At 35.7% G+C, this 16,186-nt stretch overlaps 1 protein-coding gene across 1 annotated transcript in view; it reads left to right on the forward strand.

Annotated features, from left to right (window-relative positions):
* Window positions 1–2,177: 2,177 nt before the first annotated feature.
* The window catches only part of DACH2 (dachshund family transcription factor 2), a 611,154-nt gene continuing 597,145 nt past the window's right edge, over window positions 2,178–16,186 (forward strand). Inside the window, exon 1 of the mRNA XM_061178171.1 lies at window positions 2,178–2,692. Within this exon, the coding sequence (XP_061034154.1) occupies window positions 2,178–2,692 (515 nt within the window). The remainder of the gene's footprint in view (window positions 2,693–16,186) is intronic.

Below are 16,186 nucleotides of genomic sequence, written 5' to 3' on the forward strand. Positions count from 1 at the left end.
ACAGCTTGGCCTTAGGATTTTTAACGCAGTTAGAGAAATTTCTAAAAACAAAAAACACCCAAAACCCTTCCCTTTTAAAGTCAAACTTATTCATCTCGAAATTTCAATCACACTCAGTTATCAAAGTTGAGTTATTTCGGCACACAGCTTAATAGACATTTCTGTCAAAACACTTGTTGAACACAATTTGGGATTTATCTTTAAAAAAACCTGGTAAATACCAACATTTCTATTAGTGCTTTCCTATTCTTTTCTGAAAATCTCTACTCTTCAGAATAATCTGATAATCTTTCTGATAATCTTTCTCAATTGTCCTTTTTTGTTCCTTCTTATTTTCTTTCCACAACAGTAGCAAACTAGCAAGAACAATTCAATGCCTTTTGTGGCTGCACCCATTACAGTCTATTATGTTAGAGTTGCTTTTCACCATTATTCCAAAAGCAACTATCATCATAACTTCTTAGCATTTTGACTCCATACAATTAAAAATTGAAACTTTAAAGTGACTCAAAGGATAGTTCTTACTACTTGGTTGATGAAATGATAAAAGGAGAAAAGATGTTGAAGAGAGAGGCTGAAAAATCCAATTCAGGACATTTATGTCTTACTAAGGGAGGGAAAAAAAAGCCCACTTATTCCTACTCTTTGATACTGCTAAGTACAAGGAGATCTGAGTAAAATTCAGTAAGTTCCTAAAATTATTTACATTCTGTAAGAGTATTGGAGACGTTGTCTTAGCTGTATCATTGATAACGTTTTGTAAGGAAGCAAAAGCATGGATTTCACTTTCTGAATAACAGCCTCTAGAGGAGAGGAGCACAGGAAAGGAAATACCTTGATTTCAAAGAATTGAAAGGTCGACAAGGAGTCTTCACACAACTTTGCCAGTGATCTAACCACCATGTGATGTGTGGAAAAGACCATGCCTTCTCCCTGGAACATACCTTGCCTAGACATTTTGCTTATTATGGGCTCTTACAGTGCGTTTGAGGGCACTTGACAAGTGGGGAAGGAGGAATCTTGAGCTACACTTCAGGACGTGGAGCTCTAATCACTGAACCATCCAAGCCCACAGACGAGGGAAGAAAATGCAATATTGAAGAGCACAAACCCTGGCTCTTCTCTCATATTCTGTAATGACTGTCTTGAGACATAAATGAACTTTTCTTATCAATTTTAGCCGAGGATGGGACAGGGCAATCCTGAAACTAAGGGATGGCGACACAGAAAGCCGAGTCTGTTCCAGGATAGTGGCGGAAGTTCCGTAAAAAGAGGCGTCCGTCCGCCACCCAAAAACCAAGTCTCTGCCTGTTTCCAAAGTGTTCACTGGCTCGCTGTGCCTGCTGATTGTCAGTGCATAGAAGCGGGTTAGCAACCCGCGACTGTGATTTGAGTGCGATATTGGACGCTGGTTCCTCTGTGCACTGGATGTGGGAGAACTTACACCAAGCGCGCTAGATGGGCTGGAGAAAGGCTGTTTACTTCTGAACTTACTGCACTCATCCTCTTGGAAGCTGGGCGAAGCCATTTCTTAGCTCCCGCAGAGTTTGGGAGCAATGTGCAAATGGAATTGGAGCTGCCACCTCTCTTTCCTCGACTGAACCCGGGTGCGGAGTGGCAACAGATTGGGACGAGGCACCGTCTGGAATCCCCCTTTGTGTTCCCACCTCGACACTCTTGGGGCGCGGAGGGGAGGAGTTCGTATCCTAGGCCACTTTGAGAGCTCTGCGTAATAATTGGACGTTCTCTCGTCAGACTGCTAGGCATGAAGCAGAGGCACCACACCGCCCCCTTCTCGGGCTCCATCCCCATTTACCCGCTGGCCCTGAACTGCCTCAGGTAGTCGGGAGGCAGGCCAGGAGTCTCCACCTCCTCGTGGGCGGCAGCCATTCGGCGCGCTCGGGAGCCGAGGAGTTGGGACCCATTGGCTGGGGGGCGCTGCCAGTCTCGGGAGGGGGTGTGGTGGGGTGGGGTTTCGGGCCGCCACTGGTCTGGGCCGCTTACGGTTTGCTGGGTGGTGGGCGAGCGTGAGCCTAGCTACTGTAGAATTGCAAACAGTTCGGAGCAAGCGAAAGCGCGCCAGAGAGAGAGCGAGAGAGTGAGGGAGAGAGTAGGAGGAGACCTAGAAGAGACAAGGCAAGAAAGCGAAGGCCTGAAGACCAACGATTTGAGACTGAATGACCATGGCCGTCTCCGCACCTCCGGTGATCTCTGCAACTTCCAGCGGCACAGGCGTCGCGGGGGGCTTATTTCGGGCCGAACCCCTGTACTCGACTCCTGGAGAGCCTCCTCGTCTCACCCCCAATATGATCAACAGTTTCATGGCTAATAACCACAGCGGCAGCGCGGGGGGTGGCGGGGTCGGTAGTGCCAGCGGAGGCAGCGGCAACACCAACACCAACGAGTGCAGGATGGTCGACATGCATGGGGTGAAGGTAGCTTCGTTCCTGATGGACGGCCAGGAACTGATCTGCCTGCCGCAAGTCTTTGATCTCTTTCTCAAGCACCTGGTGGGAGGGTTGCATACGGTGTACACCAAGCTGAAGAGACTGGACATATCTCCGGTGGTGTGTACTGTCGAGCAGGTCCGGATCCTCCGCGGGCTGGGGGCCATCCAGCCCGGGGTCAACCGCTGCAAACTCATCACCAGGAAAGACTTTGAAATTTTGTTCACCGATTGCACCAATGCCAGGTGAGATACTCGTTTCTTGGCTCGCTCTTCCCCCTTTGCCCTCTTCTGCATGTCTCATTCTCATCCAACTTTGTAGAGAGTGAGTCTTAACTAGCTTGCTCTACTCTTCACGGTGTAAGACGGTGGGGAAAGAGGACTGGAAGGACTCATTAACTGCCTGTCCCTTCTAGTCTGAGCTCAGTGGCAGGGCTTGGGTCTAAGAAAATCCCGCACAAACTTCAGTTTGCGGTCCTGTACTGAAAGTTTCCAGCCTTTCTCCCATATCTTGCATGGCTTTCTGGCTGCTTGTGGTTATTTGTTAATTTCTCTATTTGGTTTTCTTTCCTGCTCTTTCGTGGCCGTACGGGTCGGATAGGTTTTTCTCCTGAACACGGACACCAAGGGCTTTCTGGAGGAGTGGGCTGGCTGAGCTGTAAACTGGGCTCCTAAGCTGGCAATCCAGAACACAGCATTTGGGGGATGTAGAGGGTCGGAAGTCTAGAATCCATCCCAGAGGGTGATTCGTTCCCCATCCCGTGTGTTTGTTGTGAGAGTGCGTTGGTGTGTGGTGGCGGTGATGGTGATGGTTTGTGTGTGTCTGGGTGTGTGTGTGTGAGAGAGAGAGACAGAGAGAGTGAGAGAGAGAGCGTGAGGACAAGTGCTCACGCCTGCTGCGCAAAGCTTCCCCGTACACGATACAGGAAAGTCGATGGAGCCTATTTTTTTTTTTTTAAAGAACGATGACAGATGTCACTTTCCTGGGATCGTCCCTTTGGGTCATCTGCAGAGGGCAATGTGGGGCATGAACGCTGGGGCTGGGACCGGGTTGGGGATCGGAGTAAAAGTTGGCAGGTTTTCCAGAGAAGATGCTTTCAGCTCTTCCCCCCAGGCAAACAGTTGGAAGATCCCATTCCCCCAAAGAGAGGATTCCATAAATGATGATGGCCAGCTTCTCTGGTTGTAAGTGTACCTCCTTCATATCACAGCTTAGAAGTACATTATAGAACAAATAGCCATTTGCATATATCCATAAGCAAATTTTATTCAATGTTTCTGAGTTTTTTAAAAAAGAAAAGTAAACTATATTCAAAGATTATTTGATTTTTTTTTAAAGACCTGTAAATTAGTCTTCTTAGTATTTATTCCATCTGCAGTCTGTTAATATCTGTTAGGAAAGTACACATTTGGCAGATGTGATTAGCATACAAACCAAACCACCATCACCAGGCTAAAGGGGGCAAAGGGTTTTGTTGTAAAATAGCACTGCTGTTGATCATTTTGCAGAAAACTTCTGCAGAGGTAGACTTTCTTACAGTGCAACTTTAGATCATAAGATCTCTGGGTTTATGAACCAAAACTAACTCAGTTGTCACATCTGTTGTAAAGTCCAAATTACTATGTATAGTTGAAGTATACTGGCAACTTGTAGACAAACTGTTGCTGACTGCTACAATCAGATAATGGTACAGAACTTACAAGGGAACCTTTTGTTTTTCTTTTTTTCCCTTTGAGCAGTGTTCTTCTGTGTTCTAGCAATTAAACAGAAACCTGTTCATATGAGAACTCCTACCTGATTCATATCTGGGGCTTAAAAACCTGGTTTATTAGATCACATTTTCTTAAGGAAGATGGATGGCCTTAAAACACAAAGGATAACTGCTCCCTCAATAAAATAAGCAAATATAGGTTTTAAGAGTAGAAAGGAAATTTTATTTTGACCACAAAGCACCCTACGAATACACAAACTCAGAGGGTTACCAGGGACTTCAGATGAGGGCCATCTAGTTTATTTGTTGTCATTTGAAAAGATTTAAACAATCGCAGACCTGAAAACCTACCTTCTCTCCTCCTCCTCCTCCTCCCTATCTTCTTTTTCTCCTCCTTCTCCTCCTTTCTCCCTTCCCTCTTCTCTCTCTTACAAATGCCCACTCTTAAAGAGGAACAATGATTACACATAGGAAATTCTACCTTCTTTAATAATTAATTTACACACCCTTGAGCAAAATCTATGACTTTCATTAAAAAAAAAGATTAGTATTTTAATGTGATTTTGATGCTTTCCTCTGTAAATAGAAACTTTAATTTTTATTAGAGCTACTTACTGAAGGAAAAAATGATAAATTTCTCTGTATCCAGAGGCAAGTGTTCTTATACTATTTTTGGACCCTGTTATATGATGTGTTTTTAGGTTATTATTTTTATTCAGTTAAGTTTTATTTAATCCTTATCACAGCATTTACAATGCCAACTTTTTTTGGAGTTTAGATTGCTTTTGTGTATGTGCACGTATAAAGGTGATAGAGAAGTATTAAAAATGTAAGAAGAAATATATTTGAGATATGATGCATGTGCTTCCTATGGCATTTTTTTCTTTATGAGTATTTTATTTATTACATGCATTTTCTATAATTGTGTTACAAGTGTTGCAATATATAATTGTAAAAATTTATGAAATGTATTCTATGAATTCAATCGATAAATAAAGATGAGGAAAACTACTAGAAACATCTATATTGCAGTTTCTAGGTAGTAAACAAACCCTCATAATTTCTGGAAAAAACCTAATTAACATTACCAAATTTTGTTGCAAAATGCCCTCATCATCACATAGTTAAAAAACTACAAAATATGATAATGCTTGTAATGAATGCCTTATGACTTGAGGTAACATTATTTACAGATATGTGTACTTTAAATCATTCCCAAAATCTGAATGATTTTATAAAATTGTGAAATAATTAGTATTTAAGTAAACATTATTTCTATGACTTTTCTATTCAGTGAAAAGAAAGATGAGGGATGTAAATAGGAATGAGGCCCAAGAGAGATAAAATAAGGTAGATGAGACACAGAGCCAGTAAGAGAAAAGAGATGTAGGATATGAGCAGAATGATGCCATGAGAGGGAGTGAAAGATGGATCAGAAGAGCTTATAGAGATGCCCAAAGAAGATGAGCGATGTACCAGTGGAGACTTGGCTAAAGAGGACTGTCTTTCAGGACTCATGACTTCCTAGCACTTTAAGCTAAAAGGGGGAAAAGTGCAAGGAAAAAGTCCGAGTGGAAACTCCTACATACTATTCTTATTTGAGAAAAGAGATTCATCTTCATGTCCTGATGGATGAATTTCCATAGTGTATTGTAGAATGGAAGGCCTATTTGTAATGGTGTCATTGGCAATTTTCTTTTCCTACATAACAAACATTTCTCCCCCTCTCTGTCAGATAGCTGGGGAAGAGTATAAGTCCTGATTTAGGGTATTTTAATTTGGAATGCTTCCTACACTATTCCAGAACACACAAAATAGACCATTTTCAAATTGGTCATTTTCAAAGACCTTAAGGTATTGCCACGAAGTGGCACTTTGATTTAGCTCAGGGCACGTTTTTATTAATGCACACTGAAGAAAAATGAATGAGTAAAATACATATATGATTGTTTCTTTGACAGTACTGAAAGCCACAAAAAGAACTCAGTCAGTGCCTTACATTAACTACTTTTATTAGCTAATTATCAAAATATTCAAAGTTGTCTTCCCAGAAAAGAAGTTGGAAAATAATACCTACCTCAGCTACTAGAGAATAGAAAGACTAAAACTCTTGACTATTCATTGTTCTATTAAGTAAGTCAAGCTTTACATCACTGCAATTACAGAGGGCTATATAAGTATTTTTCCTTGATGCCCTTTAGCTTTAGAAATTAATTGTAAACAAAATTATTTTGAGGGTTATTAAGAAATGATAAAAAGACCCAAACCAAATAGGAAAAATTGTTACCTTGTTTCAGATCTTTGTTTTTGCAGATAAAGCACCGTGATTATTTTTTCTACTTCTTGTCCAAGAGAACTTGGAGTTTTAATATCAGAGAGTGCAAGCAGGTCAGAAAGCAAATGTCTAAAAATCTCACTCTTATGCAATGGATTTTCCTTACTAAATTCTTCAAAGTTTAGTGTGGCAGTAAAATATTAAATTAAAAATTGGTATTCAGTAAATGTGAAAAATCAGCCAATACATTTTAGTGTTAGCTCTCTTTATCTACCTATCTATATAAAAGTTACATTGTCAGATTTCATGATCGGCATTTAATTTCATTTGAGGACCAACTGATTAAATGTTATTCAGTCATTTACATATAGTTAAATGGATGCTTAAAGAAACAAGAATGTATGATTAAGAAAACATTTTAATGCATTTAGAGACATGATTCAACATATATTCAAATTATTAAAGTTCATTTGTTTAAGTAAAAATTTAAATGGTCCAGTTGTGGTTTATTGTTATTTTGACTGTGTGAACAGAACATAAGTGGGCTTCCACGTTAGAATAACTTTATGTGACTTATACTGACTTTTACAACAATTTAAAACTACTGCTTTCAAGTACTAGAAATATGATTATTTTAAACATTCAATGAGTTTGGCTTTGTATTCACACTTGATGAATATAGTTCATAATCCATAAAGAATAACAATTTACTTTGAAAATTGATGTTTTCATTCATAGTAAAGTTAAGCAAAATCAAATTTTTGAAGAACTTGTATCACTTTCCTGGGCTAATATTTTGTATGACTTACATTTTCGGAAACGATAAAAGGTTCTAGAAATTAATCTGGGCAGTAAATGCAGACATTTTAATTCATGGGATAACGAGGGGATAGTCATGTCTGTTAAAAGTAGTCACATAGTCTTTTATTAGAGAATGATGTCAAGATTATAATTAAGGCAATCTAGTCATGTGCCAGTGCACAGAACTTCCATGTGTACATTCATTTTAAATGCACACTTCTGTATAACCAACAATATTTGTATTTAATCTAATACTTTAGCTAGATTTCATATTTGTCCCAAACACTCATTATTAGGTGAGGGATATTATATTAAAGAAATGATGCATGGCATGATGGAGAATATCTTTGGATATTTATATATGATATTAACCTCAGTGTATAGTACATGAATGCCAATAAATAATTAGGAAGTGATAGTCTTCAGACATTAATGTTTTAGATGGTTTCATACAGGAAATCCCAAATAACTGTATAAAATATCAAGTCTGAATTGTTTGCTGCTTTCTTAAGTAACCTTATTTTGTCTTAATGAAATCTCTAGATGTTTTAAAAGTGCTTCCAGCTGGCAAATGTAATTGTGAGAAATCCTAATCATAATATATTATATTTCAGTTGGCAATCTATATCTCCAGTGGCACTTTATCCGGTGCATTTCAAGAAACAAATGATTTAGATATATCCACTCTATACATCTCAAATATACATTAAAACTACCCTAATTGACTAAAACTGAAAAGATCATGTTTTCAGAGAAAGGACATCAAACCTTTCCCCAAAAGGAAAACAATTAGGTATTAATGATATTCTTGTTGCATATTCAAAAGGTCTTTGGTAGCATTTTTTTCCTCCTTTTCTTCTCTTTCACCATCTCAACCTGCAAAACTCTTCACTGTCACTTCAGATCACACAATTCTAAAAAGATAAAACAACATTTAAACACATTTGCTTTGGAAGGGAAATCGAGCATTTGCACCCAATAAGCCTGATTGTGGAACTGCATGTAAATTGTGTTTTGATTTATCTCTTTTACACTTTTTTCCATTTGAATTGATCTTGCATTAATTTCACCAAGCGGCTCTGTGAGGCTGCAGATGTTGCCCTGTGTTTAATAAATCAATGAGACAGATCTGAATGAATCACTTCAGATGGATTCTCTGCTCGGTTTGATGTCTAGATGTTATTCTTAGCTTGTTATCATGACAGATGCATTAATGTTCCCATACACTGCCAGCAATGTCAAAGAGATTGAAGCTTTTAAAGTGGCTGCATCCTTTTTTCCATTTTCTGCTAGAACAACTAAATTTATTTTATTTTATTTAGGAATCAGAGAAAAATAACAAACCAATCATAAGTTTCTTCATGGGAAAGATTCTTAATTTTCATGCTATGTTAACTCTCCCAAAATGGTGGAAATCAGTATCTTAAAAGCTAAATATAGTGTAGCTGCTTAATAGCGCCTCCACATTAATATGTAATCATGGCAGGAAAAATGAGAATAAGTAATATATGATTGGGACACATTGAAAGTGTCACTATAAATAGAATAATGCTGTATCCAAATTGATTACAGAAGGGTGTTAGTTTTTAAATCCTTACTAATAAGCTTCTTGTTGGCTTAATGCAGCTGCAATATACTCTTACCAAGGGATTTAGAACTCCTTCAGGATTTAATATTTCTTTTTAGTAAGAAGGAGACAGCCTGTGCATTGTGTATTTATCATTTCCTCACTTTGCAGTGCTGAAAATCTTAGAAAAGTTTATTTCATTTTAGTATGCCTCAGCTATTTATATTTTGAGTAATTATTTGTAAATTACAAATCATTCAATAACAGTAAGTGCTACTTTTATAATTTAATTTCTTAGACTATAGAAAAACATATGCACTCCAAAAGGAACTTCTATAACTCTAGTGAAATTTATTACCTACCTGCATTAAATATCATCACTATCATACTTTGTTTCATTTCATCCATGGCATCATTGGCTTGGTTTTTGGAGAGAAACAATTCTGTTAATTGTTGTGAAGTATTTTGAGTTTAATGTTGTCAGTGTTATAACTTTTCAGTTAATCTCTGATGTTTGAAAATACAGATTTTAAAAAAGATATTCAATTTTTCTCTTGTTTAACTTTCTGGAGAATATATATTTTTAAAAATCAGCTTTCAGAGGTAGTTCCTCTTTGCAGGCCTTTACAGTATTCTTTCATCATAATTTTACTGTTAGCTTTATTAGAATAGGAAAACAGGAAACATTGTTAACTGATACCGTTGAGGTCTCAAATTCTTCAGGACATTTTTATCTCCAGTGTTAGGCTAATCTTGGAAGCTTAAGATTCATGCTATGATCTACAGTATAGTTTAAAAAGAAGTTTATAATGAAGTTCAGTAAGTTATGGACAAGAGTTAACTTTTTTTTTTCAAATTTTGCTTAAAGCATGGGAATGTCTTCATGGTGAGATCTTGCCACATCCTTCTTTAAAGATAAATTTATATATTAGAATTGGTGAAATTATTCTACTGAGAATGTGATTATAAGATATAATATACATTGTTTTGTGCAAAATTGGATATAATATAGCTAAAGAGCAAACTGATATATTTATCGCTACCTGTAATGATATCCCTAAAATAAAACTGAATTTTTTACATAAAACAAAACCTTGGATTTGTAATAATAATTTCTGAGGAGTTATCTTTAACTTCAGTAATATTCACTGTAAAACTTTAGTAAGCCTGATATTGTACACATATTAGGCACCTAATTCACATTTGTTAAATGAATACAATCATGGACACACACACACATTTATTCCTCTCATCAGCATTCTTTGCACAAATTGCTGTGCTTTAAAAAAAGCTAAGAAGTAGTTATGTAAAGTATACAATTATAAAAAGACACTAATCCTAAAATTTTAATTCCATTATAAAACCATTTGTAATCATGCCATAAAATTTTCACAAATATACATATAAAGCTATCAAAATATGAAATTAGAATGTTTAAGTGAAATGTATCTTTAAAGAAAGTGTGACTTCTTGATTTTGTTTTTTAGTGAAAACCCATAGGAAATGTTCTAATATTATTAATAGGCAAAAATTAATAAATAAAACAAGCCTACTACCATAAAATGATTCTCAACTATTTAGATTTATACTACTTGATGTCAGCACTAAACCAGGTAGTTGACTTGATCTTTTTTCAAACAGTGAATGCACGTTTATGAAAAATGAGTTAGTAAGAAGAGGGTTCTCCTCCCTTCTATCTACAGTTTGTGAATAGAAAGAGAAATACTTAAGTATAATGATTTACTTTTTTCTTGGATAATCTCAAGACACATCCAATTGCAACACAAATTTGCATGAAGTATTCCCCCCCCCCATTTAAAGGAATAGCTTAGTTCTTTCCAGTGTAATTAATTTTGAAGAGTAACATTTCCTTTCATCTAGGACCCCTGAGGTTGAAACTATTCATACACATGTACTATTTTGACCCATTACAATTATTTAGTTTATTAGAGCAAATAGTGGTGAAAACTTTGTGATTATACTACTGGAAAAATATATAGTACAGGAAAGTTTAAAAAATAATGAACCACAGTATTTTTATTGCTCTATAACCTTTTTTTTTTAAAACAAGTTAATAGTGTATAATGTAGTGTGTATGTTAAGGTATAAAACATTCAGTTGCGATTGTGTCCAATGATCTTATCAGGTTGCTGGCAACTGCTAGCTGCTAACAGCATTTAGGCTACATTTAGTCTATCTGCTATTTATGTGATGGGTTAAAAAGAAAAAAGTAATATTGATCTGTCTCTGGATTAAAGTTTGAAATGGGCAACAGCCTGAACACAAAAGGCTTTTTTTTTTTAAGGTTTCTCAGCTTGCCATTGATCTCCTAGTTTTATTGCATTCATTATTTATTAAAAGAATTTGCAAGCTAAACATAATGTTAAGCTAGTTTGCACACAGGGACCGCACTTAGGAAATTGAATGGAAATTGCATTAGAGATGAACATCTGTGCTATTTTTCCACTCATGTGTTTATGGGTTTGTATAAAAGGTGTATTGGATTAACAGTTATAACCATTATAGCTTACAGCAATATGTTAGATTCTGAGCTTTTAGTTATTTTGGAAGAAGTCTGTCTCTCAATTGTTTTGCCTAAGAAGTATAGTAATATCATCAGAAACAATATTTGGATAAATTTATTTTATTATTATATTTGTTAATGCATTATCTACATTATGTATCAATTGTGAGACTCCCTGCTTTATTGAAATAAAAACATTTTTTAAAATGCATACTTAATTATCATGTAAGACTATACTGTCTCTTAATGGATTTTGGTAGTAGGATACATAGGTGCTATTTACACAGTACCTATTTTAAGAAAGTTGAGTTTAATGCCATATTAAAGCACACCAAATTCACAGAAATGATATAAAAATTTTAATGTGACCATCCATAAAATGTTATTATATATATATGTTAGGCCTTGATCCTTCTGAAAGGATAATAAACATTCAGGCACTGAAGACTTGCTCTATATTATACTACAGACAATAGGGTGAGATGCTTTATGATATGGTTTCCCCTCTTGAATTCAATCCAAGCAAGTTTAATTATAAAAACTCAAGAGGAGCTCACCTGAAATAATTCTCTGGAGGACATAAGTTAGACCCTAGTGAGTATCTTCATTGCGATATTGTCTTTAATCTGTAAACTTTTGGAAAATTCATTCTATCCACTTAATTATTAGAATTTAAATAAAACAAAAACTTCTTCACAATAATTTTGATCTCTCATGATTAGATTTGTCATAATTGTGTGTGTGTGTGTGTGTGTGTGTATGTGTGCATGCGTGTGTGTGTATAGAGTATATTCTGTGGTGCCAGGCAGTGTTTGTTCTAGGTGAAGAGAGTGAACAAAGCAGTCTCTTCTCTCATGGAGCTTACATTCTAGAATCATGCTGTCTTTAGCTTTTATATTTTATATTTTATATATTTTATATTTTATATCCCCCCTTTTATATTTGTTAAATTGTGAAATCTTTGAGATTACAAATTTTTGCCTTATCCAGTGTTGAATAATTCTTAAATTTCCTTTCTCATATCTGCCTCATATGTTATATCAGTAAACACTAGATTTTTTTTAGTCTTTAGAATTATACCAGAAAGGTCCAACGAAAAATAGTCAGTTATTGATATATAAAATATTTTAGTTTTATGAATGTAGGGAATTACTTAGGTTATAAATAAAATATACATCACGAGCAGCTTGGAATAAAACAGGTATTTCCACTTAAGAATGGCTGTAGTTAATTGACTTTAATATCTTTTCTCTGACATATATTTGTTGCAAGGGATATGAGTCCTTAAAAATTGATAAAATTAGTCATTCTATGAGACATATGCTTTTGTAGTAGAATGTGCAACTATGGATTAGAAAAACATGTGTTTTTTTTCCCCATGTAAAAAAGCTTGCTTTCATTTATGTTAGAGTTTTAAATAGATCCTCAAGCTTGATATGCTTTGGTTATAGTCCTATACAATATTATGTGCCAAAAATTAAAACGCAGCTGAGAAAAAGTTATTTGTTTTTATTTGTTCAGAATACATTGACCCTTACATGTATTACATTTAAACATAAATAACTCTGGAAAATAAGATTACTTGCAAACATGTATAATTAAATGTTTAATGTTAAATTTGCTGCCTTGAAAATAGAATATGATCTGCTAAACTTCTAAATGTATTTTGTAAAAAAGTTTACGAGTACTATCTAGGTTTTTATTTGAGGAAGACAAAAGGGGAATTCATTCATACAAAGAAATTTACTGCGTAGTACATTTTATGCATTGAACACAAATTTTTGGTCTCATTTTATAAGCCAGTTAGAACACACACACACACACACACACGTGTATCGTGTGTGTATACGTATATATAATATGTATATATTGTATATTTCCAATTCACCCCATTTGTCACTTCATTTCAACAAATATTAAATAAGTTCCTGCTATTAGTCTGTACAAGGCTACTTTTTAAGGGGAGAGTAGTGATCTTAAGAACTATCCAAATTCTTTTTTGTCTCATCTCCAGATTACCTAGGTAGAGTTTTATTGTTACATGGTTAACTCTCAGCTAACCTACATTAATGCAAGGAATAGCAAAATCATGGAAGATTAAAATAACATTAATTAGGCTTTGCAGTACATTAGAAAATGTTTATGGTAGCTTTACCTGTCTAAATATATTTTGCTTACTTCATTCTACTATTAAATTGTATTTACATTTTATAAATATGCACTGGTGGGAAGGAGAGATAGCCAAGAAACATGCTAAGGTTGAACTAAATCTGAAATTAAATGCTTTGTGTAGAAAACATCTGAAGTGAACAAAGCGTAAGCAGACATAGAGCTTATTTGTCATAGCTAACAGCTGTGTACTGGATCATGTTAGTTAGCGCTTAACTAAATTAGTATATTTTGCTTGAATTTACTCTTATGTTGTCTATGGAAAGACTTATCCACTTAATGGATACAGTACTCATTATAGCTATTAGCAGATCAAAACCTGGCAAACGGCATGAGTCCAGTTGTTGACTTTAACATGCTTTCCTGTGCTTAGGACCCCTAAATAACCATCTTGCATAAGTTAAATAAACATTCGTTCACATCAGAGGAATCATGGCTTTTGGGTTAAAACACATTGATAAGTATAGCACTAAATCAGATTTTTGTGAAGTGTTTATGATTGGGACACTTAACCGATATTCCACTTGCAGTTTAAAAAATGGAACATTATAGTCTTGATGCTGATCATGTCCTGCAAGAGTGGGCATTTTGACGATGGGCACATGTTGAACATTGTGATCTCTGAAGAGGGTAGTAACTGCTCCAGAGCTTAATTGATGCAAGTACATTTGGCATAGCTGCTTTCTTGCACTTCCAGTTGTTTTGGATTGGTCCTCGTCATACTAGAAGACTGACAGGTTTTTGCTATTTTAGGGGCATGCTCTTTTTCATCAGGTTGTATGATGTTTACATAATCCCCATTCTGCCAGTCTAAAGCTTTTCTTATTCTTTGCAGTTTAGTCCCATTGAATTGAATGACTGCTCTTCTGTGTATTGTTTTGTTTTTTTTTCCCCCCCAGGGACTCTCAGTTTTTAAATGTAAATACAACTCAAGAAATTCCGCTTTTTAGATCTTTTTCTGTATTAGTGGGAAAAATGTAAAAGTGCCCATCAAAGAAGGGGAAGTGGAGCTCAATAACTTAAAGTTTTCTGTCCAATTAGGAAGGCTCTTGATTTTAAAGATAGGAGGACTCTAATTTGGGTCATGTTAGCATTGATGTAGCTCCATTTGTGCATGGACAACGGAATGAAGCTAAATAAGGGTGAAGAAAACTTGATGAGAAAATATTTCTCATGGAAATATTGAATGGACCAGGAACTAGATGATAGATTAGAGGAAGGCAGCATAATGTGGACTGATGAAGTACTTTCCATAGCGCTGTTGAATGATCTCTTTTAATTGCATTCATTTTATTTTAGTAGTTAGTTTAAGCAGATTCATGAGCAGGAACAGAAAGGATAAAAAATATTAGCTATAAGTAAAGATAAAAACACTAAAGGCAAAATGTTATTCCATTTGCCGTGAGATGGTAGCATTTGAAACCATAATAGAACATTTGCATATGTGTTGTCACTAAAATAATATTCCTTTACTACACTTGTAAATGTTACATTAATTTCTAAAATATTTTATGCAGTGTCCGTTTATACTTCTTCTGTAAGTTGCCTTACTATTACTGGTCTGTTAGCCTGACTCTAGCTTGCCGTAGCACATTTTTGAAACACGTGTTGAGTATGAGTGTTTTAAAAAGGGTTACATTTTGCCTTTGGGTATGTGTGTGAAGTTTTTATTGTATTCAATAGTAACTAAGTTTGCATTTTAGGGAGTAATTTGAACCACTGCATTCAAGATTGTTTAATGAACATTAAAATTTGAATTAAAGAACATCAAAGTGGCATTTTTGTCATTTTTGTATTTAATAAGTACAGTAAAGTTTAAATATTTCCTTCATGCCTTCTGCCTGAAAATATATCTGGAAGTTTAAAATTACTAGCTAGGTGTAATAGTAAAAAACTTTACATGTATATACTGGTTTATAGTTTATATAGTACTTTCATATACATTAGCTCATTTAATCTAATCCTTAGTCTATTTTTGTAATTTTGTTGTGAAATTTCTAAATTTTTCGTAAACAGATGGCTGATCACTTTACAACTTGATACTTCTGGGGGTCACTTAATCTCATATAGACTTTTTTCACTCAATGCTAAATCAGCATCATCCATAGTTATATGAAACTTACAATGCTTATAGGGGAAAAGTAGTAGGAACAAGATCACAGTGGTAATGTTGGCGGGTCATATAGGGCCTTTTAGGACATTTTGAGGACTTTGAATGAAATGGGGAGTCACTGCACAGTTTTGAGCAAAGCTATCACATGACTTGACCTAGGTTTCTAAAGGATCACTCTGGCTGCTAGGTTGAGAACAGGCTTCAAGTGGGGCAAGGTTAGAAGCAGTTAGGATGCTACTGCAGTGAATGAGGAGAGAGATGGTGGTGGTTTAGACCATTGTGGTAGAGTAGAGATAGTAAGAATTGGTCAGATTCTGGGTGAGTTTTGAAAATAAAACCCATAGAACTTCCTGATGGACTAGATACTGAGTATGAGAGAAAGAAAAGAGTCACAGAAAACTCCAAGATTTTGGTCTGAGCAACTGGAAGGATGAATTTTCCATCATTTGTGAAGGGGAAGGCTGTAGGTGGAGCAGGTTTGGGGAGAAAGTTCAGGAGTTCAGTGTTATACGTGTTAGTTTTTAGATACATTTTAGCCTTTTCAGCAAACATGTAGTCATTGGATGTAAGTCTGGTGTT

This window comes from Eubalaena glacialis, chromosome X, assembly GCF_028564815.1.
Source record: "Eubalaena glacialis isolate mEubGla1 chromosome X, mEubGla1.1.hap2.+ XY, whole genome shotgun sequence".
In the NCBI taxonomy this organism is placed as follows: domain Eukaryota; kingdom Metazoa; phylum Chordata; class Mammalia; order Artiodactyla; family Balaenidae; genus Eubalaena; species Eubalaena glacialis.